General features: G+C 39.0%; 1 protein-coding gene across 1 annotated transcript; it reads left to right on the plus strand.

The window, feature by feature from the left end:
* The first annotated feature begins 1,818 nt into the window (after window positions 1–1,818).
* Window positions 1,819–8,480, plus strand: LOC120726159 (aquaporin-3-like). Its single transcript, XM_040019525.1, has 6 exons — window positions 1,819–2,104; window positions 5,055–5,181; window positions 5,320–5,457; window positions 5,617–5,732; window positions 5,826–6,043; window positions 6,136–8,480. The coding sequence occupies exons 1-6, from the start codon at window positions 1,997–1,999 to the stop codon at window positions 6,344–6,346; spliced, it is 918 nt and encodes a 305-aa protein (XP_039875459.1). The 5' UTR covers window positions 1,819–1,996; the 3' UTR covers window positions 6,347–8,480.
* Window positions 8,481–12,178: the final 3,698 nt, after the last annotated feature.

A 12,178-nucleotide genomic window follows, 5' to 3' on the forward strand; every position in this document is an offset into this window, starting at 1 on the left:
ATGAAAAAAATCATACAATAGAATCCAAAGGTACAAGGAGCTACCTTTTCAGCCAAAATCTGCAACTTATTTTTTTTTTGGTGGGCCTATAAACAGTGAGGGGGGAAGACTCAGGACAAAGGCTGTGTATTTCTTGGTAGCTTCTGTGCCTTTTCTCCTGCTCATCATATTAGAGTTTTAATTGTAAGGACGTCAAAAAATGGACTTAAATTCTTGTGGGTATCCCCATTTTTTCACTTTCGCACTAACTGTCCAGTTTCTGAGCCAAACTCTTCCAGGAAAAGTTAGATAAAACCACATGGCTGAAAAATGCAGCTCCACTGTCTTTCAAAATTGTGTTTGAGCTGAGAACTGAATACATACAAAAATGATGTTCTTTTAGCCTCCAAATAACATTTAATTGTTAGCAAAATTAACAGTTTTTGAGCAAACTATGTGGATGTGTGTAGAAAACGCAGGTGGAAAAGGGGGACATACAAGAACAAGAAGAAATAACACCAGTCAATATCAATGTAATGAGAAATTTCTCTGCTGAATCATCTAGTCCCCCCTGCTAATCTTCAATTTCCCTTCATATAATTTACATCAAATTCTACCATTTTAGAATCCTGCTTTCCCCAAAGTTGGTTTAGGAAGCATTCTCCTCAGTAAGCTCCTCAGGGGACGCCTACTCCTATTCAAAAAAAGGTTCCTTGTAAAATGTTGCACAATGTGACTTAACCATGTTCGAGTTGACATATCTGGCTGGCAATGACTCAGATTGCCTTTTACACAATAACATCTCCATAAATTATGGAGAAAAAGTTTTCTGTATGCCTGAAAGTGGAATTATTTTCACAAGTTGACATTTTAAATAAGCAGTTTTATGTGTCTATAAACATGTGCACATTTGTTTAGCAGTCCTTGGGTAAATTCCATCTGATGGACTCCACTATCATGCAAAAACTGGCAACATCAACAACACACACAGACAAAAACAGGAGTATTTTAGAATGGGATCCAGATTCCTGTTCATACCAGCATAGCTGAGGCCTTACAGAGCACATGTTCTCACATTTCTAACCAGACAAAGGAGACATAATGTATGGTGATGAAGTTTCAGAAGAGGAACATAAGAAAAGGACAGACAAAATAAGGTGACAGAAAGAGAAGAAGACAAGACGTGTGTGATTAGCTGGGAATGATCCAATACTGGTGGCAAACAGCATGAATTACACATTTGTGTGTATTTGTGTGTGTGCTCCGATAACTCTGGAACTCTAGGGTTCAGAATATACTGCTTCGAAAATAATGGAGATTCATTTGTCAAGATGTATATATATATATATATATATATATATATATATATATATAGCATTCTATATGCTATATGGCTCTTGTGGCAACCAGGTAAGTTTGGATTTGCTTCCACTTGTTGTTTCCCAATGAGTGGAAATAGGAATTCTTTCCAACATTTGCTTTTTTTAATCAAACGAAAAACCCAGGATACCTGCGTATTAGTAAATATATAATTATATCTTATTTTTCATACAGTGAGTACTTCTAATCCCAATTCTGAGGGAGAGAGAACAAGCATCATCAGTAAACTTAAACATACATTTAAGTTTAAATATATAACTTCATTTTATTTGGTTAGACTATTTTTGGTTGTAAAGGAGGGTAAAGTGTTGACAAGTATCATATTAAAGTATTTACCTTACAATGCAAAAATGTCCTGAGGAAGAAAAAAAGGTGTACAGTGTGTGTGTGTGTGTGTGTATGGGTGTTTGTGCGTGACAGGTGGTGAGGGAGTGAACAGGTCAGTAACAAAACCAAGCTAGCACAGAGGCGGGGTATAGAGGGGTGGGTCCAAGCTCAGAATGGCCATCCGAGACCATTGGCTATAAAAGAGGAACTCAGTCCTCTCAGCTTCACAGGCACTCAGGAAATTCTACCAACTGTGTGTGTGTGTGTTTGTGTCATTTCTCACAGTCTCTTCAACCTGTGACAAGAAGACATGGGCTGGCAAAAGCATTATCTGGATAAACTGTCCCGCTTCTTCCAGATCCGCAACCTGCTGCTTCGTCAAGCCCTGGCAGAGTGTCTTGGCACTCTCATCCTTGTGGTAAGTGCATGTTTGTGTGTGGAAGCGTAAGAATGTGTGCACCTGTGTCTGCGCGTGTATGCATGGAATTCATGTATAATCTCAACACAACATTAAAACAATATTCATCCTTTAAATAATGCTATCTATTATGAAAAACCCTTCTCACCTGTTATATACATATATATGTGTGTGTGTGTTTGTGTGTAGGATCCCAGAGGCGCAACCTCACCCTTTCTTCACATAAAAAGGAGTTATATATGTGCACATCAACATGGAAGTTAATACATGATATGATATGATAATTCAGTATGAGGAACAGCACATTTGTTATTGTTGTTTTTGTTTTCAGTATCAGTATTAAAGACAGAGGCCGACCAAAGACAAAATAGAATTTTATCTTGCATTGTCTCAAACATAAAGGTTAAAATAGGCATCGAAACAATAACTGTGAGGTGGACAACTTTTGCTTGCTAACTGAAATACATAGATATACTGTAGAAATATAGACTCCAGAGTATACCATTAAAAGTTGTTTATTTTGAAATGACGCCAAGAATAAAATGGATTTTACAGTTAATAATTTAAATTCTAGCAGGCAGCGTATTCTTTTAATGACTAAACATGATTAATCTTGCAGCACAATGTGATCTGTAAACCTGATAATAACCTGATAATAAACTCACAGAAGCAGGCTACCCCTGATTAAAATATCCCTTGTATGTACATATATATGATCTACATTTGTTTTGAGCACTTTGGATTGATCTATGTTAAATCATTATGGGAAATTAGAAATATTTGACCTGTAATGGTGTAACTCTTGGTGTGACTACTGATAGTACACAAAGGTGTGGTGAAGTTATTCATCAGGACACGTTCAGTGGCAGAATAATAGGTGCCACATTTTTCTTATGCAATAATATCTTGCGTCCTCTTTCTTCTTAATTTTTGTTTGTGATTTTCAATGTCTCCAGATGAACTCATGCTCACTGGGTGTGTGCAGCTGTGCGTGTTTTAATATTGTCTGAAATTCATGGTAGATTTGCTCACAAATTGACCATTGCATATGGAAAAAATTAGTTCTAGTCAAAGGCATTTAAAATATGTCATGAACTGACTGAGTAACTTTTCTGTTAGTATAGCGTGCTTAAATGCTTCATCACTGAGTCTAAACTGGCTTTGACCTTGGAATCCATTTAGCAGCAGCAGCATCAGCAGCAGATTGTGTCTTTGGTTGCCACTGGTGTGCTAAACCCATGTGAAGGTGGAATCCATTTTCCACTTCAAAAGCAGTGTGCTTTCATCTGGAGAGTAGCTGTTGGAATTCCTCTAAGGCTCTTCATCCTGATTTTAAAAAGATCCCACAGGGACCGGTTTCAGGCCTCTCACTCCCAGACAAATCCTAAGTGTCTGTTTCAGTTGGCTGACTGCTCTGCAGTTCTTTTATAAGCTCCCTGGCTGTGCTAACATTTGGCACTATAGATGTATGAAATGCTGAATCGGCAACTTGAATGTTTGTTGCTGGGTTGCAGTTAAGCTACATTATGACAGAAACATATGAAGTAACTGTAATTTGTGAAAAGAGAACAGAATCACTGAATATGAGCACTTCTAGAAGTGCTTCTGCAAGCTGGAAGTAGCTCTCCCTGTGTCCAAATTTAGTATCAGATTTAAATGAGACCTTTCTGGTGGAATGCGATCTAAATCAGGAAATGGACACTCACAAGCTAATGGCTGATCATTTGTAATCCAGTGCCTATGACATTAAGAAGTATCAAAAAGACTTTGTTCACACTCCTAAAAATAAAACAGCTAAGCACAATTCTAGCATAAGACTCAGCTATATCCTATTTTTCCAGCAATGGCTGGTCTCATCGTAGGAGGAGAGTTTACACTGAGCACAGTGATAATGAGCACTCCTCAGGCGCCAGTCCCTCTAAAGGCGGTTCCCTCAGACTAACCTCAACGTCATCTGATCTCAGTGAAAAGAATCCTCTTCATGGGGCTTAGAGCACAGAAGCCTAAGCATGGACGCTTACATACTACACTTACAAGCACATCCAAAGAACACTCATGGATATATGCACAAATATAATCACGAGGTACTCTGAACACACAGTTTGACAGATCCTGTTTGGTGCTGTTCCATCCAGCCATCCATCCATCTTCTTCCGCTTATCTGGGGCCAGGTCGCAAGGGGCAGCAGTCTAAGCGGAGGGGCAAGACCTCCCTCTCCCCAGCCACCTCGTCCAGCTTATCCAGGGGAACATCAAGGCGTTCCCAGGCCATCCGAGGGATATAATCTCTCCAGTGCATCCTTGGTCTGCCCCAGGGCCTCCTCCCGGTGGGACGTTCCCGGAACACCTCACCCTGGTGCTGTTGATAAAGAAAAACGTTCCCAAACCATCTTTATCCTCTTTCCAAGTGGATTAGGACTTGTTTTTCCCCCTTCTTGGATAAATCACTTGGGAATAATGACAGTTCCCCTCCGATCAAGGTCAACATACTGACCTTTCTGTACATGTGGTGTAGTCTTCTCCTGCCTGCCCTTGTTAAAACAATGGATTTCATTCAGAACAGGTCTCATTCAGTGGGTTTTTGTTTTACAGGTCTCACAAATAATGATCACATTCTTTAATCTCACATTGACTGACTAACAGGGCCTCTAATGTACAATACTTATATTGTGAGATGCTGAGTATGGTTGATGTCGTACACAAAACTTTGTAAAGTCTTGATATGCAGAATGCATTTCTCAGAGCAATTGGAAAGGTTTTCTTCATTTCAAACAAAAGTCAATGCAACAAACGGACAGAAAACATTTAGTCAAATTTAAATAGACCCATTCAAACAAAAAGACACATTGAATATTTCATTATATTAACTGTTCTACAAGAGAAACAACCAAAAACTAGTGTATTCATTTATTGGGACCCAATTGAACTTGATTTCTCTGCTCTCTCTCCAGATGTTTGGCTGCGGTTCTGTGGCCCAGTTGGTGTTGAGCGGTGGTTCCCATGGTATGTTCCTTACTGTCAACTTTGCCTTCGGCTTTGCTGCTACGTTAGGCATCTTGGTCTGTGGCCAAATATCAGGTAAGCAAACTGATTTATTGATGTTTATGTTATGTAACATGTATTTAGAGCTTTTTTTGTTTTACTTTAGGCAAGGCTGTGATTTTGTGTGATTATGGACTGCACACACTGACATAATGTCAACATCTGCATTTGCAGGCGGCCATCTCAACCCAGCAGTAACTTTTGCCTTGTGTCTGCTTGGAAGAGAGCGCTGGAGAAAGTTTCCCATGTACTTCCTCTTTCAGACAATTGGTGCTTTCTTTGGTGCTGCTATTATTTTTGGCATGTACTATGGTAAGTGAAGACTTCTAGTGATGAGTCAGAATTATCTTATTATATAATTATTAGATAAATATACAATATATATATATATATAATTATCATATCTTATTATTTAAGCAGCAACAACAGTAATAATTAAAAAAAAACATCTTATTATTTGGATCTCATTAGATGCCCTGTGGGACCATCCTGCAAGTTTTAATGTGACTGGACCTGACGCCACAGCTGGCATCTTTGCTACTTATCCTGGAAACCATCTCACCCTTGTCAACGGTTTCTTTGATCAGGTAGTCTTTTGAAATGCAAACTGGTTTTATACACAAATTTTAAGAACAGAATATAGATGGGATTCCCTCTTACATTTCATTTTTACCACACAGATTATTGGCACAGCAGCACTGATAGTTTGCATTCTGGCCATTGTGGATCCTCACAACAACCCCATCCCCCAAGGGCTGGAGGCCTTCACTGTGGGATTTGTGGTTCTGGTCATTGGATTGTCTATGGGCTTTAATTCTGGCTATGCAGTGAATCCTGCCAGAGACCTCGGACCACGTCTTTTCACCGCTATAGCTGGTTGGGGGAGTGAGGTTTTCACGTCAGTGGACAGATTTTAACTACTTTTCCTTCACATTGCCTTTACAGTGATCCCTACTAACACTTACTAACTCTTATTCTGTCTCTGTCCAGGGTTAGACAAGGCTGGTTCCTGGTCCCTGTTTTTGCTCCATTCCTTGGTACCTTCATTGGTGTAATGATATACCAGCTGATGGTTGGTTTCCACATGGAAGGGGAAGTACGTGACAGGAAAGAGAGCACAGAGCAGGAGACTGTCCGACTCACCAATGTGACTTCCAAAGACAACTCCAGAGAGGCTGTGAAAGAAAGAAATGAGTGTTAGTCCGTTAGAGCGATGTCACTTAAAAAAAACATGCACTAAATACATAGTATCCCACCCTCACTTACTTCCTGACACAACTATTGTTCTCAAACAATTGTTTCTGTTGGGACTTCTCCCCAGATAGATGTCAGGTTACCTTCTGTACAGTTGCATGTTTATGTGTCATAGTTTAGAGACTGACTGTGTGAATTGAAATATGAATTCAGAAGCAAAGAATTACATTAATTCTTTTATGACATGAACTTTCAGATTTTAGTATCTACAACACCAGACTTAACAGTATTGTATGCTTTACACCAATTTAATTTTAGATAATCTTTTTATGGAGTTTTACATACTTTATATTCTGTATATACTTAGTTAGATTAAAATATTTTTAAAAATCCTGTTCTGTGCTTTTCTCAGCCCATTTCAGTGGGATATTAAAACAATCAAACATAAGCATGTTCAAACATTTGTCTATCTTGTCTATATAATGAAAGTAGTACATTTCACTTAATGTAGGCGCCACTCAGTGACATTATCATACCTGTGCAAACTGTTGCCTCTGTTATCTTGGGTAGAGATATTGTAGCGAGGGTTATAGGGCTATAATCTTTCTACCCTTTACAAAGACAATCTTGAAGCAACTAAATCTGCTTCTTTCTTATATCCACACGTGTTTAATTTTTGACCAAATTTTCTAAATAAATGTTATTTAAAGATATTAAATTCCATTTCCATGCTTGAAACTAGTGTGAAAAAAAGTCTTATTTCATAGAAACATATTGCCTACGTTCATCGGTGTCTATTGATGGGTGTGTTTTTTATATCCTTTTGGTCCTTTACTAGGTGCCAGACAGTGACTCTTTAAATTTTGTATGTAGGTTGAGGGGAAATGCTTTTGAATGATTGCAGTAAAGTTCTCCTTTTTGTTTTTGCATAACGTAAGTGTGGTTCATGTTACTCTCCTGATATTCCTTTTTCCTGTTTGTCAGAAGTGCTTCTCATTTCTGAAAGTGACTGTACTCTGATTACATGAGATAAAAAGTACAAAACATTGTCATAAAAATAAGCTAAAGTGACACATAAAGGTTCACTTCTCAGACAGACTAGCTTGCGCCTATCCCCTTCTGACAAACTAAATATATATCTTACAATAATGAACAATTGTGGGAGCAATGTATAAAAGAGTAATTCAGTACTTTGCCCTTCATACTCACTGTTTTCACTATAGCTAGGGCTACCAAAAGTTGCCAACAACACCACCTTTGGAATTTCACCCAAAGAAATAAGTACTAACACCAGTAAGGTACACAGGTTTGTTCCACTAATATGAGGCAGGAGATGTGATTTCACAATTAAAAGTTATACTTCGTTACTCAAAGAAAACTTTTTTTAAAACTCTACACATTCAACCATAACGGGAATGGGGGTTGGTGTTCAGAGCTGAGGATGGTCAACTTGACGGGGAGACGATTTCAACAAATAAAAAAGATAAATAGATCACCCCAGACACTTGTGAGCATGCACTCAACTGCGAAGAGAATCTGGCACCAACCACACACACAGCACATAATAACAGTCAGCTGGGAAACCCTCCACCACCTTCAGCTCTCAGCCTGGAAGCAAAAGGGACGAAATCAGCAGGTTTATACACAAAAAAAGGATAAATTATACGTTAAACTTAATATTAACAAAATCCTTTCACAGTTTACCTAACAACCGCTCCTTAACAAAAACTACAAAAGTTAAACAATACTTGATAAAATAAAAACAGTTCAAAATGAACCCCACCTCAGACACACAACCCATATACATTAAAATATTTAAGGCCCGGATTAGGGAATCAAACTCAGTCACTGCTCAACCAGCAGAATTTGTGCTTGTTTGTGCTTTTTCTGCCTTTAGGATTGTATTTTCTCTCTTCACTCACTGAGGTTAATTATGGAGTTCCACAGGGTTCAGTGCTAGGACCAGTTCTGTTTACATTATACATGCTTCCCTTAGGCAATATCATTAGAAGGCATAGAATACATTTCCACTGCTATGCAGTTTACACTCAACTTTATCTTACGATGAAGCCAGATAACACACACCAATTAGTTAAACTGCAGGAATGTCTTAAAGACATAAAGACCCGGATGAACTCTGATTTTCTGCTTCTTAATTCAGATAGAACTGAGGTTATTGTACTCGGCCCTGAAAATCTTAGAAATATGGTATCTAACCAGATTCTTACTCTGGATGGCATTACCTTGTCCTCCAGTAACACTGTGAGGAATCTTGAAGCCATTTTTGACCAAGACATGTCCTTCAATGCACATATTAAACAAATATGTAGGACTGCTGTCTTCTATTTATGCAATATCTCTAGAATTAGAAATATCCTGTCTCAGTGTGATGCTGAAAAACTGGTTTATGCATTTATTACTTCTAGGTTGGACAACTGTAATTCATTATTATCAGGATGTCCTAAAAACTCCCTGAAAAGCCTTCAGTTAATTCAAAATGCAGCAAGAGTACTGACAGAGACTAGAAAGAGAGAGAATATTTCTCCGATACTGGCTTCCCTCCATTGGTTCCCTGTTAAATCCAGAATTGAATTCAAAATCCTGCTCCCCACATACAGTGATATGCAAAAGTTTGGGCACCCTTGATAATTTACATGTTTTTCCTTCATAAATCATTGGTTGTTTGGATCAGCAATTGCATTTAAATATATCATATAGCAGACAAACACAATGATATTTGAGAGTGAAGTTAAGTTTATAGGATTTACAGAAAGTTTGCAAAATTTACTTAAACTAAATTAGACAGGTGCATAAATTTGGGCAGCCTTGCTGTTTTATTGTTTTGAATACCTTTAGCACTGATTATTGAAACATAAAATTTGTTTGGTAAGCTCATTGACCCTTGACCTACATACACAGGTAAATCCAGTAATGAGAAAGGGTATTTAGGGTGGCCGATTGCAAGTTTTTCTCCTCTTTGCATCTTCTCTCGAGAGTGGCTACATGGGAGCCTTAAAACAACTCTCAAATGACCTGAAAACAAAGATTGTTCAACATCATAGTTTAGGGGAAGTATACAAAAAGCTATCTCAGAGATTTCAGCTGTCAGTTTCCACTGTGAGGAACATAGTGAGGAAATGGAAGACCACAGGGACGGTTCTAAGGCCGGAAGTGACAGGTCAAGGAAAATCTTAGATAAGCAGAGGCAAATGATGATGAGAACAGTCATAGTCAACCCACACACCAGCTCCAAAGACCTGCAACATCATCTTCCTGCAGATGGTGTCACTGTGCATCGTTAAACTATTCAGCGCACTTTGCACAAGGAGATTCTGTACGGGAGAGTAATGCAGAAGAAGCCTTTTCTGCACACATGCCACAGAGTCGCTTGAGGTATGCTAAAGCACATTTGCACAAGCCAGCTTCATTTTGGAATAAGGTGCTGTGGACTGATGAAACTAGAGTTATTTGGGCATAACACGAGGTCGTACGCGTGGTGGAAACAGAACACAGCTTTCCAAGAGAAACACTTGCTGCCCACAGTAAAATGTGGTGGCGGTTCCATCATGCTGTGGGGCTGTGTGGCCAGTGCAGGTACTGGGAATCTTGTTAAAGTTGAGGGTCGCATGGATTCCAGTTGATATCAGCAGATTCTTGAGAACAATGTTCAAGAATCAGTGACAAAGTTGAAGTTGCACCATGGCTGGATATTTCAACAAGACAATGACCCTAAACACTGCTCAAAATCCACTAAGGCATTCATGCAGAGGAACAAGTACAACGTTCTGGAATGGCCATCTCAGTCCTCAGACCTGAATATTATTGAAAATCTATGGTGTGACTTAAAGCAGGCTATCCATGAAACCATCAAACCTGTCAAATCGTTACACTTCTCAAATATCATTGTGTTCATCTGCTATATGGTATATTTAAATGAAATTGCTAATCCAAACAACCAATGATTTATGAAGGAAAAAACATGTAAATTATCAAGGGTGCTCATACTTTTGTAATAACACTGTACAACGTCTTAAATAATCATGCCCCATCTTATCTTAATGACCTTATAGTACCACATAACCCCATTAGAGCACTTTGCTCTTTAGTTAGGGCTGGATCAGGTGACCCTGAATCCTCCTTTAGTTATGCTGCAATAGGTGTAGGCTGCTGGGGGATGCCCGTGATGCATTGAATTTTCTTTTTCAGTCACCTTTCTCACTCACTATGTCTTAGCAGACCTCTCTGCATTTAATCATACTTGTTATTAATCTCTGGCTCCCTTCCACAGCATGTCTTTATCCTGTTTTCCTTCTCTCACCCCAACGAATCGTGGCAGATGGCCCCGCCCCTTCCTGAGCCTGGTTCTGCCAGAGGTTTCTTCCTGTTAAAAGGGAGTTTTTCCTTCCTGAAAACAGCCTATATTTTCAAATGGATAGGTTTATACCTTTTTCTTTTTTCTGTCTTGATGACAAATGTTAACATCTGAATTTTATTGAGTCGGCCTGTTTTTTGGGGTTTTTTTCTGCATTAGCTGGCTTCACAGTTGGAAATAACTATTATGACAACAGCCGTTATCAGCTTTCTTATGTTGCTTTTTCCGTTTCAGACACTCTTTGCGCTCATAAGGTGCCTTTCATGCATCACATGACTCTTCTTCAACACAAACTAATCCCTAGGAGGGCGATCTACACCAGAGACTTTGATAAAATGGAGATAAAAATGTACACTACATGCCCCAATTTTTTCCAGTTATTTATTACAATTCAACTTGTTTAAGTCCAGTGAATAGCTTGAAATGGTACAAAGGGAAGTGGTGAACTGCCAGAGGTTTAAAAAAAAGTAACGTTAAAAGTGAAAAATTCTGTACATGTCCAAACTATACAAAAGACCTTTTACAGGGAACACAAAATGGGTTAACAATTTAAAGCTGTTCTGCAGCAATGGTTGATCGAACCTTGAAAGCTGGCGCTACTAATTCCTACAGGTGTTCCAACTTTTCTGGATTACTTACAACCCCCTCTTGTCTGCACAAAAGCAGTGTTGGAATAGACTGTGGTACCATACCCTTGTGAGCATCAGGTGAACAGTATTGTATTGCAGGAAAGAGGCAAGTAACAATGGAAGAGAGACACACCATCATAACACTTAAAAATGTAGGTCTTTCCTAAAGAGAAACTGCCAAATTCAAGGTGTCAGTACAATTTCCTTCACCATCAAAAGCACTCAGAAACTGGTCCAAACTCTTACAGGAAGCCACAACTGATAATACAAAGCCACAACTGAATCAGAGGACAAGTTTCTGAGAGTTAACAGCTTGCGTGATAGGTGGCTCACAGGGCAACACTTTCAAGCACAGTTTAATAGTGGTCATAGTAAACAAGTCTCAGTTTCAACTGTGAAGAGAAGACTTTAAGTTGCAGGTTTGACAGGACGAGTGTGATGGTTTGGGGCTGTTTTGCTGGATTCAGGGTCATTGACTTGTACAGAGTCAGAGGCACCCTGAACCAAAACGGCTACTGCAGCATTCTGCATTGCCATGCAATACCCTCTGGTATGCACCTACTTGGTCAGAGGTTCATCCTAAAGCAAGATAATGACCCAAAGTCCAAGCTAAGCCAGAATTACCTCAGGAAAAGAGAACAAGATGGTAAGTTTGAAAAGATGGAGTGTCTAGCACAGTCTCCAGACTTAAACCCCATCGAGCTGGTTTAGGATGAAATGGACAGAAGAGTGAAAGCAAAGCAACCTACAAGTGCCACACGTTTATGGGAACTTCTGCAACACATGTCGGAAGAACTTTCTGAAGAATATTTGATTTCTATTGTAGAACGAAAGCCAC

Source organism: Simochromis diagramma, unplaced genomic scaffold, assembly GCF_900408965.1.
Source record: "Simochromis diagramma unplaced genomic scaffold, fSimDia1.1 OVJJ01000822.1, whole genome shotgun sequence".
Taxonomy (NCBI): Eukaryota; Metazoa; Chordata; class Actinopteri; order Cichliformes; family Cichlidae; genus Simochromis; species Simochromis diagramma.